Source organism: Thamnophis sirtalis, unplaced genomic scaffold (genome assembly GCF_051295495.1).
Source record: "Thamnophis sirtalis isolate CommonGarterSnake01/CBP01778 unplaced genomic scaffold, rThaSir2_p1.2 scaffold_4, whole genome shotgun sequence".
Classification (NCBI taxonomy): Eukaryota; Metazoa; Chordata; class Lepidosauria; order Squamata; family Natricidae; genus Thamnophis; species Thamnophis sirtalis.
The window spans coordinates 31,701,199-31,726,618 of NW_028261384.1; the positions used below are offsets into that span (position 1 = coordinate 31,701,199).

Genomic DNA, 25,420 nt, shown 5'->3' on the forward strand with positions numbered 1-25,420 from the left:
CCGCACGGCTTGTTCAAACAGCAAAAGAAGGGACAGGAGAGGAGTTTGGCTGTTTGAAAAGCCCCGCTTGGAACTCCTCTCCTGTTCCTTCTTTTGCTGTTTCTACATCCTGAGCAGGTTGCGCTGCCTTGTCTTTCATAGTCACCTCATTTCCAATTGGGAAGGAGATCCATGGAGAGGGACAAAAAATATCAATTTCTCCCCCCCTCATTGGAAATGAGGCAGCTTGAAAGACAAGGGAGCACGACCCGGCTATGAAAGACAAGATAGCGCCACCAAAGGACCTTCCCGGAGTTGCTTTTCTGAGCCGAGTATACAGGGTTGGGGACGGGACAGGCGTTCTGGAACTTACTTCCGGGTCCGTTGACAAACTGGTTCGCGAGGACCGGCAAGGGCCAGCAGCAACCTACCCCTGATGTGGCACTTTAAGCTTCTAGAAACAAGGCTAAATATAATCCATTCCAATACTTTCAGCTGATAATATATGTTAGGATTGCGGCTAAGAGGTTTTAAAATAAAAACCAGATTGGGATATAAGCCTCCAAATATTATTAATCAAAAAGTACCTGTGTGCTTAAGCCTTCTAAAACATATATGATCATTTAAGCTAAAATTACAAATTTATACAATATACCAAACAGGTTGACCAATAGCTTTTAAAATATTTAAGCATATTCTAAATGAGTAACATTAACTGAAAATGTAATGCCTTTATATCACCGCTTTCTTGTCTATGGAGCAAACCACATGACATACTTTTAATAACATTGATTTTCCTTCATTGTTTTCTGATAGTGCTAATTAACCATTTTTCATAAAGGATAATCTGAAATGCTACTTCAGTGCACTCAATAAAAAATACCTTTCCACCTTTTATTGTTCCATAATTGTTATAAGATTCGTATTAAACCTCTTTATCAACAGAAATTCTCTGAGAAACTACATATTAAAGTACAGTACAATGCCTCAGCAAATTGATTCAGTATTTAACACAATTCAAAGATTGCTCTAACCAGCAAATATGTTTTCCCCTAAAGAGAACTTGAGTATATGCAGTACCATGATGATGACAAGAAAAAAATTGAAGATCTGGAAAAAGCTCACTTTCTTGAAGTTCAAAATTTAAAAGCTCAGGTAAAAAACTTTGTAACTTTCATTCATTTTGAAAGCATTATTAATTCATTTGTATTAATTTTGATAAAAGAACGGCAGATTATAAACCTTTTAAATCAATGAGCCACATTATAGTACTATAAATCATGGAGATTATCCCAGTATTAATACAGGGACTTGAAGCAACCCTCATGATCTGAAGTATTGATAGATGTTTTGTTTAATTGTCTCAAGAAAACGAAATGTCTCAAGTCTTTTCGTAACAGTTGCCTATGTTTCTCTCAGATTAAAGAACTTGAAGCAGAAGTGCTCAGGCTGCTGAGGCAAAATGAAAGCCAGCTAAATAACAATAACAATGCTTTCGAACAACAGACCTCTGTTGGAGAATCCTCAGAAGGCAATGAAACAGAAAATCTTGATGGAACGAAAATATCTGGCCTGGATACCTTAGTTCAAGGTTTGTCAGACTGTGAATCAGATGATAACTTAGTTACTACTGTCTGAACCGATTTTGGAATTATTATTACTTTCAGAATGTATTAAATGATGTGCTGACATCTCAAAACATGTTATTTAAAAATACCTGTAAGGTGTATAACTGCATTTTTGTTCGATTTATCTCTGATTTTTTCTTATTATGTTAATGAACAAATTAACGAAGAGTTTGCACACTCTTATATGTTTTACATTTACTCTTATTCCAAGGTGAAAATGCAGTGACTTTTGTATCTGTAAAAATAAACCAAAGACTTATGCATCAATAGAGAGACCTGTGTGTTTATGTGTTCAGAGCAGGGGTGGACATGGCTATTTGGGTAAGGAGTCGTACATGCTTTGATAATGAATTTCTCTTTCTGTTACATTGCAAATTCTGGGTTGTAAACTGCCCAGAGTTTGGTTCATTACAGGCAACTATATAAATGTTTTAAATAAATTTTTAAAAAAACATTTCTCATATAATGGTCAGCTACAGAAGAGCAGAGGGAGCATATTAGTAGCATAGTTTGAGTGGTCCAGTGTAGAAACAAATGGAAAAGAGGTATGGATGCATATAGAAGCACTATATATACACTGTTGGGAAGCAATTCTTTGTTAATTTATAGGAACAAACCCATGTATATGTGTATTTGATTTAAAAATTGGCAGAGTCAGGCACTGGAAGAAAAGAAAATAAGACACAACTGATTTTCAGCATAATATGCTGAATTAAATCTATCATCTAAAGGTTTATCTGTAGTCCCATACACACATGAACTTTGGGTTGTATAAATGCTATCCCATTTATAATATTAATACATATAATTCTTTGTCAGGTTTTTAATACATTTAGTGAAAGCACCTTTGTCATTTACATAAATCATTTTTTTCTAGAGTAAAGTAGCTTCTTGGTAATGTGTTTCAGGTAGAAAATAGGTTTCTGACTGTCGTCTATGGTAACTTTTTAAAAATATATATTTTAGAAGATATTTGTAATATTTTAAAGATAGAATATAATAGGCTATTGGCTAATAGGTTTCCTGTGCATGTTTGCAGAAGGAGATATAAAGGGGGTTGATTCTGATGATGTATTTGGTAAGTTTTTTCTAGAGTGTATGATTTAATGTTTAGTGTAGAACTGTGTCCATTGTGACAGCAGATGTAATAAGTCCCTGCCGGCTAGAGCTTTACTTGCTTTCCACTAGTGTTATAAATGTGTAGTGGATGTTTAATTATGGGATCATGTCCTTATCCCATAATACTTATAAGTAGTGCAGCAAAAGAAATAATGTGAAAACATATGTAGTTGTAGATCCATTCCATTTGGCTGTTGCACATTTATACATGTACTTCATAGCCTGTACAACCTTATGAATCCATATTTTGTTATACCCACTTGCATGCTGGTTAAAAATATGTGAGCAGACGTGACTTCCATTTCTTGCCATTTTTTTGATCAGAACGTTGGTTTCCATTTCAGGAATCAATATTGTAGAAACTTGACATTGTTATGCTAACTAGGGTTTTGAAATCAAAATCCTGATCTTTATGTGATGAAATATTACAAAGAGTCATTATCAAATGTATAGATTCAGACTCTTGATTCATTAACCATATTGCCAGTAGACGGAATTATGAAGTTTAGCCACAACTACACATCACCAAAAGTATGAAAGAATTGCACACAATCAAGACCCTTTTTTCAACCTTGCCTAACTCTGTAGTGCTTCCTGAGTCATACCATGATATAATTAAGGTAAAAGGCAGTTATTGCAAGAACAACTTCTTTAAATGTATAAAAATTCAAAGTATATAATTCTTTTTTTATCCAGAAGAAACATGTTTGATAAAGTTTTCTATTAGAATTGCCAGTTGGCACTTTTTCCATGTAGATACAAATATTGTCCTCTAATCTGTCTAAGGTTAGAAACAAAAGATGATGTTCATTAAGAAGTTTTGATTTTTACTTCAAAGGAAAAGGATTATCTAATGCTAAATAGCATGTCTAAAACTTGGAAAGTATAGGATGTAGAGTTTCTATTGATCATTTGTTACATAGAGGATTCTTTTACATTTGATTCTATAACCACATTCATATAGATTGGCTTTGGCAGACTTAAGTAAATAATTAAGTAAGTAATTAGGTAAGGTACAGAAGAAGAGTTCAGTCAAATCATTTACCGTTTAGCTGCATTGATATCACTTTTTAATGCTTCTACACATAGCTGCTCTGTTCAGTAAGTCAGAGTAAGTTTAGATTTAATTTCATCTTCCTTTTAAATCTGTCAATTTATAATATAGGATTTCAGCTAGCAAATATTATGTTCATATTTCATTGGTTAAATGATGTTCATATGAGTCTTTGCTTTGCTTTTCAATATTATGAGCAAACAAAGTGAAAATGCTTCTTGGCAAGATGTTTCTTCAAAAATATAATAGTGATAGAACACTGGGAAAGTGTCTTATTGTACATAGCTAAAAATAAAGATACAAGTGATTCACTCTTGAGTCTTGATAACTCTATCCAAGTACTTTTTTGGCAGCCTTATACAAGTGGTTTTCATTGCCTTTTATCAATAGGCCTTGACTCTCCAAGTGGTTCCCCATCCAAGAACTAAGTAGAACATAACCCACGTAGCTTCTGAGGGCAATTAAGCTCATATAAGCACTGCTACCTGCTTATGCCTTACCTTAAATATAAAATGTTAGAGTAAGTTACAGTATAGCAATATACCCATGCCACTAAAGCCTAAAGTTGGATGACAATTATGTTCCTATTATTGCTTTGATACATAAATGTAATTTTAAAAAATCGTTCGTACTGCAAAATAAAAAATGGCCAACATAAATTATCATTAGGCATATTGAAAAACAAGATTAAAATGCAACTTGTTGACGTGAAGTCTTTCCTAAATGATACTGTATTTCCCAATATAGCATTATAACAGATATTTTGGTTACAATTTTTGGTAATTCTTTCATACTTTTACAGCACCAATTGGGGAAGACTATTGTACTCATGTTCTGGATACATAAAAAATTTGGTCTACTTATTAAAATGAATCTTTAAAAAAAATCTGTCTTCACAATAACATCTATATGAAAATTCTGTAAAGTTTTTAATGCCAGTTTAGATGTGAGTTTAGTTATTAATCATAAATAAAACAGTTATGGCTATGCTGACTGGGTGTATTTTATATTAAGGCAGCTTTGTGCTTGTTTGGTTGACCCTATGAAAAGCACTAAGTTAATAAGACAAAACCCAGCACTTTTTACCTCTAGTTAATCTCACCCAATTACTGCTCTGTTAGGTCTAGCCTTATTTTTTGACCCAATAAAGCAGTTGCCTTAGATAATAATACAATTAGTAGCTGCTAATCTCTATTACTAACTCCCAAATCATTTCTTGCTTTTGCTTGCTAATAGCCTTTCGCATAAAGGGAAAAGGTGGCTAAGTCACTGAGCTTGTCGATCAGAAAGGTCAACAGTTCAACGGTTCGAATCTCTAGTGCTGCATAATGGAGTGAGTTCCTGTTACTTGTCCCAGCTTCTACCAACCTAGCAGTTCGAAATCATGTAAAAATGCAAGTAGAAAAATAGGGATCACCTTAGGTGGGAAGGTAACTTTATTCCATGAGCCTTTGGTGTTTAGTTATGCTGGCCTCATGATCACGGAGACATCTTTGGACAGCGCTGGATCTTCAGCTTTGAAATGTAGCTGAGCAGCACCCCCTAGATTCAGGAATGACTAACACATGTGTGTGAGGGGAACCTTTGCCTAGCCTTTTTGCACTCTGAACTGGTTGTTCTCAAGTATGCTTGGAGGATCTAATACTCCAGCCCATATTTAAAAAGATTCAGTCCATGGCTTTTCTAGATGGAATGAAAGAAGGAAACATTTTGTCAGATACCAAAACTTTCAGCCAGCCCTGGTTGAAGTGAGGTGTATGTTGTGACAAAGCTTAAGAAGAAGGTTTAAGGAGAAGAAAGGTATTTCTATTTGACTTATACAGTAGTTGCATCAGTGTCAGGTGCAAATAACCAAAACAGCTCCAATGTTTAGATCAAGAGGGTATTTTTAAGATTAATCAGTTCACAAAAAAATTGTCAGATTGTTTACTTTTGCTTGAGAAACACTTGTTATAGTCCTAAGTATTTGGTCTCATTCAATTCCTCCCCACTTTGGAGTTCAAGTTTCTTAACTGCCCCTACCAGGGCATCTTTGCTTTCAGTCATTGATTTCACCACAAACAGAAGTGAAGAAAATTAGGTTTTATATCATCTATTTACATAAGCACATTGAAATGCAAATAAATGCATGTATACATTGAAAAATTATCTAGACCTGAGGAGCACAGAGTTTATAAAATGACTTGACCACCACCACCACCAACAACAAAAAGGGAATTAAAATAATATAAAAGTTCTTGGGAAGCATTCCAGGGCTCAAAGAATCAAAAGCAAAATGTGGAATGTAAACACAAACTACATGTTACATATTTTAAAATAAATCACAGTTCCACTGTCCACAGTTCTCTCCATGGATATGGCATAAGCCATGGTGGTGTAGTGGTTAGAGTGCAGTAATGCAGACTACTTTTGCTGACTGTCAGCAGTTTGGCAGTTCAAGTCTCATCTGCTCAAGGTTGACTCAGCCTTCCATCCTTACTAAGTGGTAAAATGAGGACCCAGATTGTTGGGGGCAATATGTTGATGCTGTAAACTGCTTAGAAAGGGCTGTAAAAGCACTGTAAAGTGGCATATAAGTCTAAGTGCTATTGCTATATTTGTTGAGCATTTCAAAATGAACACAGATAAAAAAGAATGTGTTGGTTTCTTACAGTGCTTTTTTGGTGCTGCTAAATTCTGCTCTATAAATCAGTTAGACTCTCTGAAACATTAATTCTACTACAGGGAGAGGAATCCATAGACTGTAAGAGACAAGTTGATGCCATCTTCAAAATCTGAGTTTTATAGGTCTCCCATGCTTCTTCTCTGACATCTGTGGAGCTAAGCTATATCTTCCCTTTTTTGCCTGCCTGCCTATCCATCTATCTGTGTATCTATTTATGCATCTGTGTCTGTCTGTCTCCTCTATCTCTATCATATCATCCATCCATCCATCCATCCATCCATCCATCCATCCATCCATCCATCCATCCATCCATCCATCCATCTATCTATCTATCTATCTATCTATCTATCTATCACCTACCTACCTACCTACCTACCTACCTACCTTCCTTCCTACCTACCTACCTACCTACCTACCTACCTACCTACCTACCTACCTATCATCTCTATCATAAAATAAAATAATAACATTAAAATAAATAAAATATTACCAGGCTTGCAACCAAGTAAAACAAGAGAAAATATTAAAATAATAAATATTAACATTAAAAATTACTTAAAATTAACAAATATTGCAAGGCAAGGAAAGGAGAAGATGCATAGAGTAGAGCATATACAGTAGGTAGTTATATTACATTGCTGTGAGGAAAATAATTCTGTGTAAGCTGCATACTTAAAAATCCGTATTTATTTTTTTACAGAACTTCCTGTTTTAATTCTTCAACTAAATATACTTTTAGAATATCAGCACTGGTAAGGAAGGGAAAAGAAGAATTGATGGGAGAAAGAAAGAGCACAATACTGAAGGAAAACATGAGAAGATGCTTTTCATTACTTTTTTTTTTTGCTGTCTCTTTAAAAAGTTTCTTTTTATCACTTCTGTATTTATTCATGTGTTAAATGGAAAACAAGCCCAGAGATGAATGGGTTACCCAACATAATAGCCAACCTCCAAAGCGAACTAGCTCTGTAGCAAGCTATGACTATTTCATAGCCCAAATTCTCACTTTTCCTTTTGCTTTGCTAATTTTTCTAATAATTAAAATAACTACGGTAGTCATGTGGTTATCAATACTTGTTCATTGATACCTACATTTACTAATTAATTCCATCAATAAGGCTTAGGAATTTGCAAGAAAGGAAAACTGACCTCAAATGAACCCAGATACTTTTTATAGAAGTTAGGCCTTAGATCCCTTGAATAAATGAAGAAAATACTGTATCTACTGTTGCTATAGTCACCCTTTCTACAAAAGAGGCTATTGAAAAGTTTTCTTGTAAAATAGTCGTTGATTTTGAGTTTTCTGACACCTACTGTTCAAGGACACAAAACCTCCTAATATCCAAATGCTCACTAGTAAACACCCATTTAGGGAGAAGTGTGGATATTAGTGACACGCTCAAACTATATTAATTATATTTCCTGTGTTTTTTACTGCTCCCTTTAGAAACCAAAATAAAAGTATCCTATTATATAATGAGCAGCTATAGAAATGATATGAGTCATTTCAGAAAGAAGGTGGAATCTGGGCATTTTCAGGAAACATTTCATTCCAATTTGAATTGGCCTGATATTTCTCTTTGGAAGAAAAGGTTTTATTTGGTACTTCCAGTACAAATTGGAGTTACAATCCAGCCAACTTAGTTGCAACCTTTCTTTAATTTTATTTATTTTACCCATCATTATTTTTTTTAAAATAATTCCAGGCAACAAACATATCCAACACAACTTCCTCCTATTTTCCTCACAACAATTGCCCTTTATTATAGGGTAGAGTTGGGTAGGGCTGAGGCAGAATGTGAATGGCCTGAGGTCAGCCCGCTGGCTTTCATGGATAACATAGGACTTGAATTCAGTTTCCCAATTTCCAAACTGGTGCTCTAACCACTAGACCAAACTAAATAGATAAAAATTAATTTAATGAATTATAAGAACAACAAGGGGAGATGCCCTAGCATCTAGAGTGGTTTACATTTCTTAGAATGTAAATAATCATTCTTTGTATGCCACTATGGAATATACTAAGCTAAAAAAACATTTTACTGGAAAAATACCTATCTTAAGTACATTTCTATCACCAAGGACTTAGAGTACACTAATTTTTAAATAAAAAACTTATTCTTCAGCCTTTAACAAACCATCAGGATGTCCCAATGTTTTCTAACACAGTTTTAATTTCCATGCAACAAATGATCAATTCACTTTGATGACAGTGTGCAAAGACAAATTACTTCCAAATTGCTTCCTCTATATTTGATCAACAAAATATTGTTCATTCTATACATCCTCTCGCATAGGATATTCCTGAGTATTGAGACAGTTGAGTGTTGTTGTTTTTTTTCCCCAAAAAAGATTTCAATGAAGCAGTCCCTGAAACAGAAAGATTGGATTCTAAAGCTCTGAAAACTCGTTTGCAGCTTTCAGTGAAAAACAAAAGGTCACTGCCAACCCGGACAAGACTTTGTGACAGCATCAGCTCCACAGATGGAGAAGACAGTCTTGAAAGAAAGGTGAGTACATTACTATGACAAACAGCACATCTTAGTTTCCTCAACTTTTGCTGCCAGGTCAATGCAGGTAGTCCTCGTCTTACAACAGTTCATTTAGTGACCGTTTGCAGTCACAACAGCACTTTAAAAAGGGACATGGCCATTTTTATACTTACGGCCATTGAAGCATCCCCATGGCCACATGATCAAAAATCAGATGTATGGCAACTGATTCATATTTATGATGGTTGCAATGTCCCAGGGTCAGTCTTCTGACTAGCAAAGTCAATGGAGAAGCCAGAGTCACTTAACCGTGTTACTAACTTAACAATTGCAGCAATTCACTGAAACAATTGTATGAAGAATGGAGCAAAATTTAACAACTGTCTCGCTTAGCAACAGAAATGTTGGGCTCAATTGTGGCCTTAAGTCGAAGGTTACCTGCAATAACTTGAGATGAAACTATATAGAAATGTATTCTAGTATTTTTTGTTTGAAGATAAAACATAGGTTTCCTTGCAGTCCTGCCAAGTTGTCTGATTGAAATTTATGTACATTGTGATATGCTTTTGTCCTCCATCTTTGAATTTAAGTAAATATTACTTTGTAATATTAAATACTACAAATAGGTAATTTAATAAGTAATTTTAAGATGTACAGTGCAAAAAAGAAATGCAAATACTTTAAAATAAAAAGTTAAAATAGAAGCAGACATGGGCTGGAAAATATGCTTTAAGAAATAATGGTTTAAATGTTCAAAATAACTTGATTAGTTCCCAAAAGCCTGAATCTGCTTCATAATCTGTTATACCAACTCCTTGCAAACAGTTATGGTGGTCCCATAAACATTTCCATGTAACATACATTACATTACAGAATCTTTTCTGCTTATCCTCATTAGCATTAGATTCTGGTACTTGTTCTTTCTCCCCTGTGGTAGCAGTGCTACATTTGCATTTTGCAATGTAACAAGGGGTGGGGTTCAGCTGGTTCAGACTGGTTCAGGCAAACCAAATGCTAATTTTACATCTGGTTCGCTGAACTGATTGTTGCAAAAGCTGGCTGGCCCTGCCCAAACTTCTCCTCCCAAGAGTCTCCATACAGCCTGTTTTGGATGCCAGGTAAGTGCAGGGTGCACATGGAGGCTCTGGGAGGGCAAAAAACAGGCCTTCCTTAAGTCCGGAAACAGGCCCATTTCCAGACTCTAGGGCGTCTCTGGAGGCTGGGGGAGGCTGTTTTTGCCCTCCCAGAGGCTTGAGGAAACCCTCTGGAGCCTGGGGAGGGTGAAAAACAGGCATCCCAGAAGTTCCGAAAGTCTGAAATGGACTCATTTCTGGCCTCAGAAGGACCTCCAAAGCCCGGGGAGGCCATTTTCACCCTTCCGGAGGCTCGATGAAAGTGTCCGGAGCCTTGGAAGGGCAAAAAACACGCCTCCCAGAAGTTCAGGAACAGGCCTATTTCTGGCCTCTGAAGCCTGGGAGAGGCCATCTCCCGCCCTCCCGGAAGCTCGAGGAAAGTCTCCGGAGCCTGGAGAGGGTGAAAGCGCCCCCCCCACACCATGGTGCAGAAAGTTGAGTAGGGCATGCCCACCATGGTCACAGCCACCCAGCAACTGGGCAGAGAACCGGTTGCTAAAATTGTTGAATCTCACCCCCGAATGTAACTGAAAACTAGGATGAAGATCAGCAGTATATGACTGTTGTGTATTCTATAGAAATACATAAGTCATAGAGGAGAAGAGTGTTCTTTCAACTCTCCTTTCCTTCAACATCCCATGAAAGTTATGAAATCTTCCAACAAGCAAAAATATTTACCATGATGAACTAAATAATTGGAGTGGTGGCCTAGTGGTGAAGATGCTCACCTTTCATTTTGAAGGTTGAGAGTTTAATTCTAGGTAGCAACAGATTTTTCGCTCTTAGGGTGCAAAGAAAAAGTATTCTCCAAACTGGTAACAGGATGGGCTTCTGGCCAGTAAGCACTCAATTCCGCCCTGTCACCCTGATTCTACCCTGAATTAAGGGATTACAGAGTCGGAAAAGGGAATTATGAAGTTAAATGTGTATGTGACTGAAATTTATTTTCTTGCCTTATGCCACTTTCCAAGTTCCACTAGCACTTTAATCAACTGCATGTACTTTAAAAATCAGTCTGGATTTGGTTAGTTTATTATTTTGAGATTCCGAATTTTAAGGTAAATATTTTTAAAAAATCTGTCCCAAATTGAAAGAAAGATGGATGGTACAATCAGTCTAGTTCCAGTAGTTTTTATACAATAACCATGTAATCTATTCTTGTAAATCTACAACACTTCTGGCATCAAATCCGGTAAATCTACCAACAGCCCTTCTGGCATCAAATGTTCATGTATTCATGATGGCAAATACTTTTGCAATCCTTTGAAGTAACCTGAGTCCACAAAAGCTTATGGCACAAAAATGATCTTAAATTTTAAAATTCTACATGATTCTCTCTAAATTACTTTTGAACCTAATCATTTTCAAGTTCCAGATGTATAACTTTTGTTTTAAATCAAGATTACAAGATTTAACCCAGTCAGAGTTCTCAAGGTTTTCTCTTATATATAGAATACTTACAGAAACGTTTGATGCGTTATTACTATTTTCTGACCTTGTTTCGCTTCTCGAATACATATGATTGCAGGATAGTTAATTTAAAGTACGAGATGTGAGGTAAATTCAACATCTTTATTTAACAGGTATCAACAAGAACAACTTCAGAACATGGACAGCGGCTCGGCCCGCCTGACAGCTATTTATATATGACAGCTGTCAGCGGCTGGCCAATCGCCGGCCAGTGATTGTCCCACCAGCCAGCAGGCACGCCTGGGCCAATCAGGAGCCTGCTGCTCTGGCCCTGCCTGCCAGCTGCGTCAAGAGAACACAACACCCCTTCCCCCCAGACAGCGCATGCATAGTCTTTTAGGTATGCCGGTCTTCTGAGCATGCGCTGGGATCACCGGAGAGAGGGAGTGTCTGTCGTCAGAGGAGGAGGTGGTCTCCTGCTGTGACGCAGCAGACGGGAACGCCAGGCCCCCAAGTCCATGGGAAAAGTTGAAGTTAGGCTTCATTCTTTAAGTAAAACTATTGGCTGCCGGTGGTGTGGAGCGGGGAACGCGGCTGGAGTTGGCAGTGCTGTGGCTGGACGTGGCTCGGCAGGTTGGGTGCCGCTGGGTAAGCGGACCCCAGCCGCGATGGTTGAACTGGCAAGGTGGCTGGTGGCAGAGGCCACTCGGTAGTCCGGCGGCGCAGCTGGTTCAGATGGCGCCACCATAGTCTTCCGTCACCCAGCTGGACCCTATAAGAGCATGGGTCTGTTAGCTCCATAATGACCCCAGGCAGCCATTTTGGGTCCCCTGTGAAATTTTGAGCGAAGACCCCCTCACCCACCAGAAAAGACCTAGGGGGCTCTGGCAGGGGGACTGATGTGGGAGAGAAGGAGGGATGCAACCGGTCAAGGGTGGTCCTCAGGTGGCGACCCATAAGGATTTCTGTGGGACTCTTGCCGGTAGGCTGGCAGGGGGTGGAGTGTTGGGCGAGCAAGTAGGTCTGGAGGCGGACAGGCTAAGGCAGGTGGGCCAGGTGGGCCAAGCCCTCCTTGGCCGAATGCACGACGCGCTCAGCCATGCCGTTGCCAACCGAGTGGTAGGGGGCAACAGGGGCATGCCGGATGCCCAGGGAAGTGAGGTAGGAAAGGAAAGAAGCAGATTGGAATTGGGGCCCGTTGTCAGAGACGATGACATCCGGGATGCCATGGGTGGTGAAGAGGGATTGGAGAATTTGGATGGTGGCACCGGCTATTATGTCTTGGGACACCCTGAGATCATTAATACCTACCCTTACCATTAGCCAGCTGGCTCCTGCCGACTGCCTTCTTCGAGACTATCAGGGCAACTTGATCCCCATCCTGGGTTGTGGGTACTTCCCTGTCACTTTCCGCCAATTCCATGGGTCCCTGCCCCTTGTGGTGGTTCAATGCCCCCTAGCTTCTCTCCTTCGGCTAGACTGGTTTCAGGCTTTTGGGCTCAGCATAGCTGGCCTTAATTCTCTCCATCTTGTTTCTTCCCTGGATTCCCTCTTGTCAGAGTTCGGTGACGTTTTCTCCGACACCCTGGGGTGCTACAAGGGCACCCCAATCTCCCTCAATTTGGACCCCATGGTGGTACCCATCCGCCTGAAGGCACGATGGGTTCCTTTCGCCCTTCGGGCTCATGTGGACACCAAGATTGACAAGCTGGTCTCTCAGGGCGTCCTGGAACCCGTTGACCATGCCCCCTGGTAACCCCCATCATTCTGCCCTTAAAGGTTTGTATTATCTGTTTCAAAAGTCTTCTTTAGCCACCTATCATGATGATGGATTTTAGATGAGAATTACATTGATCAAGTGCTGTGCCAGCAGAAACAAAGTTTTAAGTGCTGCAGATTGTCAGCGATTTCCTTCTCTAGCACATGGATAAATACACCTGGAACATCTACCTACCTACCTACTCTCTCTCCCTACCTACCTACTGTATTTCTCTCTCTCTCTCTCTCTCTCTCTCTCTCTCTCTCTCTCTCTCTCTCTCTCTCTCTCTCTTCTCTCTCTCTCTCTCTTCTCTCTCTCTCTACCTACCAACCTACCTACTCTCTCTCTCCCCCTACTTATCTACTGTATTTCTGTCTCTTTTTCTCTCTCTGTATCCCTCTACTACCAACCTACCTACTCTCTCGCCCTACCTATCTACTATATTTCTCTCTCTCTCTCTCTCTCTCTCTCTCCCTCTCCCCCTACCTATATCTACTGTATTTCTCTCTATCTCTTTCTATTTCTTTCTATCCCTCTACCTACCTACCTACTTACCCACTCACACACTCTCTCTCTCTTCCTACCTACCTACTGTATTTCTCTATCTCTTTCTATTTCTCTCTCTCTCTCTCTCTATCCCTTTATCTACCTACCTACCTAGCTACTCTCTCTTCCTATCTACCTACTGTATTTCTCTCTCTCTCTCTATTTCTCTCTCTATCTACTTACCTACTTTTAAAAAAAAATGCCTCTCCAAAACGTTGGTGTATCTTATATTCTGGTGCGTCTTATACTCTGAAAAATAGACTATTTCTTTGGGCTGCTGCAGAGAAAAATATGCATTCCATTTATGTCATGAATATTAAATTAAGCTATTTTTCATTTAGCACTTAAGGTATCAGTTTTGTAAATTTGGGAGGGTGACAAATAAAGTTCCCAATCAAAAAAGTTGCACAATTTTGACTAAGGTACTTATAATGATGCACTATTACTATTTCAATAGAGTTGGATATTGTGGATCAAAAATTTAGTCCTTGGATCTGAGTATTTTACTGTGTTTCAAAATAAAGAAGTGTCACCTTTTAAGAAATTAAAAAATGATTTATGTTAAATTGTTCTTGCTGCAATCATCTATTTACAAAAAAGAGAGCCATTTCAGGATCTCTAAGTAATGATCTTTCACAGATCAATCTAGTCTTTTTTATAGTCCCAATTTCTTTGTGCTTTTGAACAATGCACTTCTTTCTATGTCTATACACATAGCCATCTATCTTCGAAGTTCTTTGCCTCTGTGTCTGTTGAACTGCAACTCTCAAATCCCCTTCCAACAGAGACAATGGAACTGTAATTCAATGCAGTTTGAATGCACTATTAGATTAGAGAAGGTTGATCTGAGGGCATGTGAGAAAGCAAGGTGCGATCAAAATTTATATTAAAATACGTTTACTCGTCAGGACTGGATGATGAGTAAATAATTACTTTTGTTCAATTAACAAGAAAAGAATTACAATAGAATAGTAGGGGTTTTCCTAATTATAACTATGCTTGCTTTTTTAATTTAAGAAATCGCATTGGGAGCCCTTTTAGTTTCCTTTCCCAGTCCTCACCTATAGGTTGACTGCAAACTGATTTTAAAGGTACCTATCTATGCAGAACAATAGAAGATTAAATCTTTAGGTAGGCTTTATTCAGAAGCAATTTTTTTTAAAAAAAACCAAATTTACTGTGTTCCCATGCCCACAGCAGAAAGCACAATTCAGTCATGGATCAAAGTGATCCTTTTTCTTGGAAACAGAATCTGCTTTCTCAGCATAGTGGAAACTAAAAACCCAATTGTTAGCTCTGCTGGAAGTATATTACTGACTTTTATTCAAATAAAATGAATGTGTAGTTTAAAGTAGCAAAACTGTGTAGCAAAGTTTTATCTTGAATAGTTCATAGGATATTATAACAAATCAAGAACCTACAGTCCTTTCTTTCTATTTTTCAACTTTTGTACACACAAACTGAGAGACTGATAGTCTGTATTCCAAATAACATGTAATCCAAATCAATAAAGGCAAATATAAAAAGCAAGCCACCTAAACCAGCTCCAAAACACAGAATTAAAAACATCATCAAAACAATAAAGCAATAAACGCAATTTTCCTTCAGAGATTTGTGTAATCCAGAGATAGTCAACCTTTTTATACCTATCACCCACTTTTGTATCTCTGTTAGTAGTAAAATTTTCTAACCGCCCACCGGTTCCACAGTAATGGTGATTTATAAAGTAGGGAAGTAACTTTACTTTATAAAATTTTTAATAAAATTTTAAAGCTGGGATGCCCACTAGTGGGCAGTAGGGACCAGGTTGACTACCACTGGTGTAATCAATTGAAATAAACAACCTAAAAATAAGTTATGGCAAGACCTGCTTCATTTCTTTTTGAGGCAATCTGTGGCTTATTTAGTTATTAAACTTATTGTGTCATTGACACTTTTTAATAGTTTATGTAGTAAATTTAATGATTATATGCTTCAACCTTGTAGCATGTAGCAAACAGGAAAAGACCAAGAGTAGAATGTGTATACAGATAGTCCCTCAGCTAAGTTGATTACAAACCAGTTATAAACAGTATTTACTGAGTTGGCATAAACTGTACAACGCTCCCTGATTAATCAGCATTTTGGCCACTAAATTTTGCAATCAATTTCCAATCAAACTTTATGCAGTACCAACAGAACAGAATTAACAATTCAATAGTGTAATTCAGTATTAAATATTAAATAAAAATTAAGATGACCTCAAATTATGGTAACAACATGGAGGTAGTTTTTTTCTAATCTCAGTCTAACTTTAGTGTTGCCTGGAGTACTAACCAGTGCCAAGCCCAGTAAACAATATCCAAGAACTATTAATATATTTAAGGTGGCATTCATAACTGAGATTAATTAGCTGTTTTCAACAACTGCATATTGCAGTTTATGAATCCACTGGATTTGTTTAAAAAAAATAGAGACCTTAATAGCCCTGAGCTGCATTGAAATATTTAATTTATACAGGACTGCCAAAATAGCAAAAACTCAAAACCTGAACATAGTTTCATAAGTAGTATGGAATGTCCATTGCCATATAATGTGTGTGTTTCAATAGAAGAGAATATCTGTAGCCCAGGGTTAAACACTGGTATTCTTAGTACTCTTTGATCTTGGTGGTTTGCCTGAAGATATTTCAGTATCCAACGAGGTATAACATCATCAATGTTTGTGAATGTGGGACCTTTCCTTATTTTTTATAACCTGTATAGCTTGCCCTACTAATTTTGACAGAGTGCAGTTTGCTATTTTTTGGTTCATTGTTTAAAATCATGATGCCCTACCTTTTGGGCGTCAGGGACGAGTTCCATTGAGAAAGATTTTTTGCACACTGGAGGAGGCATGCTTTTGTGTGCTGCCTGCATACCATGGATGGGACATATTTGTTTGCATGGCCCTGTTTCTGGCATGCTGCGGACTGTGGCCAGTCTATGGACTGGGAGTTGGGGACCACTGGTTTAGAGTATTTATTTCTGTTTGTTTTTTGGAGCTGATTTCTAAATGTTAGCTATTGGAACTGAGGTGTTCTAATCTTTTTGTTTTAGGTTTTTTGAATGGTGTTTAAAATGTGGTTTATCTATATGTTTTTATTGATGACTGATCTTTCTAAATGCTAAGCTTCTGGGAATTCCCTAACATTATTGGTTTTTTTTAGCTTGGTCTAAGGTGGCCATTAAGACTTGCTATTGGGGAAAAAATTGGAGGAGGGAATATTATTTGAAAGAAAGGAAACTAGCTCACACCAAGAAGTAGCAGATGTAGCTTAGAAAAACAATATTTTTCATTCACCAAAGTGGCAGGTGAGAAGCAGACCTTTCCTTTGCATGGAAGCCAAATAAAATGATGAAAAAGGAATGGGGAGGCCAGTTCTCCTTCTTCTAGTTATTTGATCAATTGACTTCTTAATAGATATTGTATATCTTGATCATCACAGGCTCTCAGACAAGTTGTTAAAAATGCAACCGGCTCTGTACATCCGTGAGCTTGTATTTCTTTGTACTTCCTTCTGGAGTGGGACAAAGCATCATTACACAGTAATAAACATAAATAATAAGTATAAAGAGGCTAGGTTGGGAGGAGATCCTTAAATTCCAGCCTCGTTAGTTTAAAAAAAAAACCATTTTATTTTTGTAATTTCCTGCAGCAATTTTATGCACCAAAGCCTTGTAATTAGGTTGTTGAAGTGTATTTGAACATTTTTTTTAAAGATCAATGGGCAAATAGTAAAATGTTGGGGTTGCATTTATTGTTTCTCATAATTCCTTTACAATCCCTGTTCCTGTCATTTATCTTGGGTATGAAGTTAAATTAAATTTTGAAGTTATTTGAACTAAGAAAAAAGTACTGTTTAAATGTGGGTTTATTACATATTTCATTTATTATTGCATTCATTACCTGAGAATCTCATAACTCATATGAGATTGGCATCAAAATGTTTACAGAGGTAATTGTCCTGCTTTGATATTTACACATCTGTAGTGGCAATCAAATACAAGGGGGGGGGGGGCTAGCATTACTTCAGCCTTTGGTAAAACAGAATCCTATTATATTTCTTACATTTACATTAATGAAATTCAATCTGAAAAGATTTTCAGTACATTTCAAGGGCCAATATCAAGAGCACTGTAGTAATGTTTTGCCTTAGGTTTGACTTGGCTGCAATTGGTAATATATATTAACTGGTCATTTGATGATGCAAGTTGTACTTTTCCAAGATAGTCAAAAGAAATGTCATAATTGTATCAAGGAGTCAGAACTCGAACAATGTTATTCTATGTTTCATAGTTTGTGTCTTAGGCAATAATATAAAAGAACTTCATTTGAACAAAGCAATACTTAAATATGGAAGGGAAAAAAAGGAAGGGAAGGAGGAGAGAGGCAAAGGAAGGAAACAAAAGGATGAATCCTAATTGTGAAATAGAGAAAATATTTGTCTAATTTTATCTTTTTGTATATGTACAATCGGATATTGATTTCAGTTTTAAAGCTGCTTCTTGGATACATCAGTAAGTTATATACTATTGGCCTCAGCAATTAGGAATTTGTAACTCCTAAACTGAAATCAGCAAAACCACAGGAATTGGGTATGTCTTGTTTAATAAAAAGAACATGTTCCAATATCTGAGGGGCTGCCCCCAAGAAGAGAGGATCAACTTATTCTTAAATGCATCGAAGGGCAGAACAATAAGCAACCAATGGAAATTAATCAAGGAGAGAACCAAATTAAAACTAAGGAGAAATTTCCCGCATGGGAGAACAGTTAATTAGTAGAACAACTTGCCTCCAAAAGTTCTGAGTACTCATTTTGGAGGTTTTAAAAAAAAAAACAAATTGGACAACCATTTATCTGAAATGATACACAGTTCCTGCTACAGCAGGAGATTGGACTAGAAGACGTTCCAACTCTGTTATTCTGTTCTTTTGTATTAACATCTGCTAAGAACAGCTTAAAGAGAGTTTGTGCAAAATTTGTGTTGCAGAATTTTCACAAAGATCAGAATTCTGCAGCAAAGATTAAACAATAGCAAATAATTGGGTGATTTAATGTCAAGTGGTCAGGCGGTTCCCTGCTCGACCATCACAGATTTCAGTGAAATATTTCAGAAAAAGAAATCTGTATTGCTCTGTAAATCTACCTATGACATTCATTCTTGATCTAACTTCTTAGATGAAAAACTATATCTTTCCTGTTTGTTGGGGGACATCCTTCTTGAAAAGACTGTACATTGTTGGGTGAAAACAGAGGTCCCTTCTGTTACCTAAAGTGTAGTCCTCAGCTTACAATTACAATGGAGTCCAATATTGTTTTATTTCTTCTGCAATTAGTATTATTTAACAGGATGAAGAGGCAACAGAGTATGACAGCTAGGACAGTCATCTTTCCTATGTAAGTAGCTGTTTTATTGCTTTGTGTGCTGATTTCATCCTTAATATATTAGTGCAAGCAATTAATGTCTTCTTTTCTGTATCTCTTTGTGCAGGCCATTCATTGGAGCAAGGTGGTCAGTGGGTGACTTCAACACACAAAAGGACAGTAATCTTCCTTTTTTATTATTTTGTGTGCTGGTTTCATCCTAATGTAGTGCATGCAATGAAAGAGTTCATTTCTGTGTCTCTTCCTTTTGCAGGCCATTCATTAGAGTCAGTGATATTGAAGACTGGCATGGACAGTCATCTTCCTTCTGTAAGTAGCTCTTTTATTGTTTTGTGTACTTATTTTAATCTTATTTAAGTAGTAAGTGCACAAAATAATAAATTTACTTTTTTATATCTTTTTGTAGATCACCCATTGGGGCAAAGAATTCAATGACATCGTCTTGGCCACTCCCATCCGGTCACATGACTGCCACGCCACTCTCATCCAGTCACATGACTGCCAAGCCACTACCACCCAGTCACACGGCTGGCAAGCCACTCCCATCCAGTCACATGGCTGGCAAGCCACTCCCACGAATCAGGTCACACCTATAGAAGAGGTTCCAAAATTTTTTGAAACCTACCATTGCTCTAGAGGGAAGAAAACTTTGTGCATAATAACTTAGCAACACAAAGTTTTCAAATGTAAAATTTCATTCTCCTACTGCTTTCCAGTAGTTTACAAATTGAGTGTAAAGTTGATGTTTTTTTGTAAAAACACCAACAATGAGGTATTTTCAGCCTGCTTTTACAAAAAAGAAAAAGAAAAAAACCTTCTGGGAACTCTGTTAAATCATTCTCATTAGAAAGAGCATATTTAAAACTTCATAAACAAGTAGGGTTGGTATTTCATTGCTGATGTATAAGTGTGCATTTTGAGCAGTTGGCTCCGAAAAGATTAGCCACCACTACCCCATTCCAATGGTTCTTCTATCAGACATATATTGAATCGTATTTGTGAATATTTATTTTAGTTTATCTTTTAATTTTGTCTTTCAGTTCAGTAAATACATTTGTATATTATTGATGCTTCCACTGCTCATTTTTAACAGTCTGTGAGCTTATTTTCAGGGAATATTAAGTATTTCACAGGAAATTTGATTTGGGGAGCTATTTGTGTGTTGTGTTTAAAACCCGATATGTGATCTAGTTGATTTTTTAAATTCAATCAGATTAATGTTGCCAAATGCACATGCCACTCTAGAAGAAATTGCTTCTTGCTCTTCAAATGTAATTCACTTGATAGTTTTGATAGGAACAAAATATATTTTGTATTCCAGTTTTATGTTTATGGTTATGATTGCTGTTTACTTGAGCAATACAAGTATCACAAAGAGATAATAGAATCCATATTAGCATTTTTAATAACGTACAACATCTGGAAACAGGATTCTATTACCAAGAAAAATGGAAATTTACCAAGTGAAGAAAAACTGTTATATAAGAATTTTATCAGAGCTTTAAAAGTAGAGATTTTAAATTTGATAGTGATCTCAATATCAAATTACATTCTTCATCATCTCCATTAATTTTGGTTAGACTTACATTTATATGCTCCTTGACTCCCAACTCTCAGAGATTTTTAACATGTCTTAAAACATATTAATATCTGATCCAGAAAGATAAAATTCCTGCTTCCACCCCAACACCATATTTTATGCTGATACTATAATTTTGTTGCTGCAGACCATTATTTGAAACCCATTTTATTCACAATTTCATTTGATTCCCTTTCCACTAAGTTGTTGTGAAGAGAAGGGTAATAGAAAATTCGCAGAGATTGGAGGGTCAAACTGGAGAAGGGTTGAGAACCTGGATATGCTCCTATTTATCCCAAAAGTAGAGATAACCATAGAGTGCAGGAGTTCTGAAGAATGCTAAGACCACAAAATGGAGAATACTACAGGTTTTGGATTCCTTAAAGGTAAAGATTCCCCTTGCACATATGTGCTAGTCGTTCCTGACTCTAGGGGCGGTGCTCATCTCTGTTTCAAAGCCAAAGAGCCAGCATTGTCCGAAGACATCTCCATGGTCCTGTGGCCAGCATGACTAAATGCCAAAGGTACACAGAATGCTGTTACCATCCCACCAAAGGTGGTTCCTATTTTTCTACTTGCATTTTTACATACTTTCGAACTGCTAGGTTGGCAGAAGCTGGGACAAGTAATGGGAGATCACTCCGTTATGGGGCGGTAGGGATTCAAATTGTTGAACTGCTGACCTTTCTAATCGACAAGCTCAGTGTCTTAGCCACTGAGCCACTGCATCCCTCGGATTCCTTAGGAAGCAGCTAAATATAACATTAGACAATTTTATTCTATGGAATTGTGAAACAGATCTCAATAGTTTTGCTGTGGGAAAACAGTCATTTTTTTCTCTAATAATCCACACATCTCATAAAGCAAAGGATTGGATTTGTGTTTTATAAATTTATTTCTTAAGGGAGACATTTCTGTTCTCAACGTAATACATCATTATTATGAGATGGAAATTGTCTTTTCCCTTGACTTCCCAGTTTTACACATGCAGGGATATGGGAAGGGTGAAGAATTGACTGAAGTTCTAAGGATTCAGTGGAATTGGGTCCATTTTTAGTAATATGCAGTTTCTAGTGAACTTATCTGCCCTTCAAATTGAATTTGGTTCATAGTTGTGAGATTGCACAAATAAAAATCAGAGCCTACAATAAAATTTTAATGGTATTTGTTTTCCTTCTTACAGCATCAGATGAACATGTTTGAAGCACTCTGTGAAAGAAACTTAATAGCCCTATACCCTATCATCCTTTTTAGATCAGTTTAAAAAATGACAACATACAAAGAAAAGAATTTGAAGTTTTTATAGGTCACAACATGGTAATGTAAACCATAGTTAATTAATTTGCAATATTACTTTGGACAAGTTGTCTTGATAGCAAATATTAAAGCTGGGAAGACCGAAAGGTCATTGCTGTTACTAAGTTGATACGAATTTTAAACCTTTTCCACCAGGTCTCCAGTTTTTTTTAAAATAAAAAATAAAATAAAAGATCTACTACAAATTTAAAAAGCTACAGACTAAGAAATAAAAAATATAAAGATAAAAGAAAAAGCAATTAACAAAAAAGCAAGGAAAAGAAAAATATTTACAGTAATTTCCACTTTTTGCATCTGTTGCAAACATAATAACCATTTTATCTTCTCATATTACAAATTATAGTTCCCTTCTGCCTATAAACAAGTCCCTTTAATCAATAAATCCAGAAATCAGCAGTTCATTTTTAGCCATTTTCAGCAAAAGTTTTATAAAGAGTTTCCAGTCTTTGGTAATAGTTTTAAAGGGGCATAAACCCATGTTGAAATTTATTGGGCATATATTCCACAATAAACGTGGAGGAACATACAAAATCTTGCAGGCCAATCTTTATTGTTGGACTTGATTATCGTTGTTTTGTTCTTATTCCCATACAGAATATCAATTTAAATGATGACTTCAGCCCTAGCAGCACAAGTTCAGCTGATTTGAGTGGCTTAGGGACAGGACAAAAAACACCAGGATTTTCACATTCCACAATCGTATCTTCTAATGAGGTATCTTCTCCACATATACTTAAAGAGCAGGAAATGAGTTCTGCGCTCCTTGTGAACTAGTTACTCTGTGTGTGTGTGTGTGTGTGTGTGTGTGTGTGTGTGTGTGTTTAGATCTGCTGTTTATAATTATGAATTTAATGTATATGCTAAACTACTGATCATGAAATAAAATCCAAAACCTGTGCAGGAAAGAAAACAGTTGTAATTACCTAATGAGTTTTAAATCAAGGAACAAGGAAAACACATAGATAGAAAACAATGTATAATCTTTAAAATTGTAACCTAGTACATAAATTCAAAAGCACAATAATATAAAATTGAAAATGCATGATCACACACACACAGACACACACAAACATTTTTTTTACAATGTTTAACATCCCTTCCGCTCAGAAAATATAACAAATTCATTCTGAATCTTGAAACCTGTTTAAGGAAGATCCATTTATATTACTAAATTGCAATATAAATATATTGCATTTTCTATGTCCAAAATGGGAAAGAAGATTCTATTGCTGGGATGCCGAACCTATGGCACGCGTTCCACAGGTGGCACACGGAGCCATTTATCAGGGCACATGAGGTGTTGCCCTGTCAGCTGGCCAGCGTGCATGTGGGCACTTGCCAACTGACTTTAGCCTTTTTTTGAGCCCATTTTTTGCCCTCCCCAGGCTCTAGAGGCTTTATAGGAACCTGGGGAGGGTGAAAACAGCCTCCCTGCCCCCCCCCCCCGGAGGCCCTCAAGAAGCTTCAGGAGCTTTCCTGAAGTGCAAAAAATCACCCTTGGGGCAAACCGGAAGTTCAGGAATGGACTTTCGGTTTGTTCATAGGGCTGCTTTAAGCCCTCCGGGCCTTCAGGGGCCTTCTGGAGGCTTCCCTGAAGGCTCCGGGGGATTAAAAATAGCCCAATGGACAAATCAGAAGTGACTTCCGGTTTGCTCTTAGGGTCGTTTTCATCCTACAGAGGCTTCCCTGAAGCCTCCGGAGGGCTTAAACCAGCCCTACGAGCAAACCGGAAGTGACTTCTAGTTTGCTTGCAGGGTCATTTTCCTTTTCCAGAGCCTACAGAGAAGCATCTGGAAGGCCTCTGAAGGCTCTGGAGGGCTTAAACCGGCCCTACGAGCAAACAGGAAATCCATTCCTGAACTTCTGGTTTGCCCTCAGGGCCAGTTTTTTGCGCTCTGGGGGCTTCAGGGAAGCTCCTGAAGTCTCCGGAGGGCCTATAAAGCCTATAAAGCTTCTGGAGCCTGGGAAGGACGAAAAATCATGCAAAAAATGGGGTCACGTGCTTTGCATTATGGGTGCGGCACGCCCATGCATGACCCACCCTGCGCTCCCCCCGCTTTTGGCAATTGAGCCAAAAAAGAATCGCTGTTCTATTGTTTATCTACCAAAATTTCTATAAAATTTTGATTGTTTATGGTATCTTCAGTTATGAAATTTGTTGCAGCATCAGCTCTTGGACTTTTAGATCTAGAGGGCAGAAACCTAGGAGACCACTAGATGGCAGCAAAATGTTAAATGTGTCACAGCGGCAAATGTGTCTCTATGTTGACATCTAATGATCATCTGAAGGTCTGCAGCCTAGATCTGGGGGCTTTATATGTAGGGACTTTTAAATTCCCTGAATATGTTTCTTTCTGTAATGTTTTATTTCCCATTGTTTTTAATGCTGAATCTCTCAGAGCTTGGATATGATTGATGATGAGGTGAGACAATAGTAAGCTATTTATTTGTTGACATTTTATTGCATGGTGTATTGAGTTCGTTCAAATATATCTTACTATAAAATGTAGTAAGTAAATGGTGATATATTAGGTATAGATATTAGGATGTGATTTTCAATATGGTAAATATTGCATGAAATTTGCTCATGTGGAACCGTTGTCATTCCAGATGCACTCTACAAAATCAGCATGTGATAGTTCTGATAAATGAAAATAATATGATAAATAGGTTTTAGTTCAAATATTAAAAGGATTTTCCAAATGCTTGCTTCCTCCAAAGAATATTAAGCAATTGAATGTTCGGTTAGACCCACCACCCAACCAGTTATTTTGCTATAGGCACATTTTTACAAATAATATGTTTTCAATTTTGATATGATTTCACAATTAATTGGGAATGCTATTGAAATTATATTGAAGATTGCTACTATCACAATGATCTGATGGTTCAGGTCTACTGAACTTTGTATTACAAAACATTTTTGTTATAGATTCTTGATGATGGACAATCTCCCAAGCACAGCCAGTTTCCAAATTGTGCTGTTTCGGAATGGAGTGTGCAACAAGTCTCCAATTGGTTAAAAAGCCTGAATTTAGAACATTATATTTCTGAATTCACAGCCCATAATATAAATGGAGAATGTCTCCTTCAGCTGGATGGCAGTAAACTTAAGGTAATTTGCTTCGGTGTTGGAAAAATAATTTAGAATTTTATTATGTGAATGTGTAATGGGAAATGCAATTAAAATCTTGATATATAGAGATGATAAGATTTAGCAATAAGTTATAGCAATACCAATTGCTGAAAGTTTAAATTATAGAACTGAAGTGTTAACCATTGAAATTATGAAAATTTCATTAGCTCTGAAAATCATTCCAAGATGGACGATG

General features: G+C 37.2%; 1 protein-coding gene across 2 annotated transcripts in view; it reads left to right on the forward strand.

The window, feature by feature from the left end:
* The window catches only part of PPP1R9A (protein phosphatase 1 regulatory subunit 9A), a 99,296-nt gene that overhangs the window by 64,918 nt on the left and 8,958 nt on the right, over positions 1 to 25,420 (forward strand). The window contains exons 10-15 of one of the 2 annotated variants that reach the window (XM_014060119.2): positions 1,038 to 1,134; positions 1,399 to 1,570; positions 8,798 to 8,955; positions 22,683 to 22,802; positions 24,488 to 24,511; positions 25,021 to 25,203. In XM_014060119.2, the coding sequence (XP_013915594.2) occupies positions 1,038 to 1,134; positions 1,399 to 1,570; positions 8,798 to 8,955; positions 22,683 to 22,802; positions 24,488 to 24,511; positions 25,021 to 25,203 (754 nt within the window). The remainder of the gene's footprint in view (positions 1 to 1,037; positions 1,135 to 1,398; positions 1,571 to 8,797; positions 8,956 to 22,682; positions 22,803 to 24,487; positions 24,512 to 25,020; positions 25,204 to 25,420) is intronic. The other variant, XM_014060120.2, reaches the window with a different exon arrangement.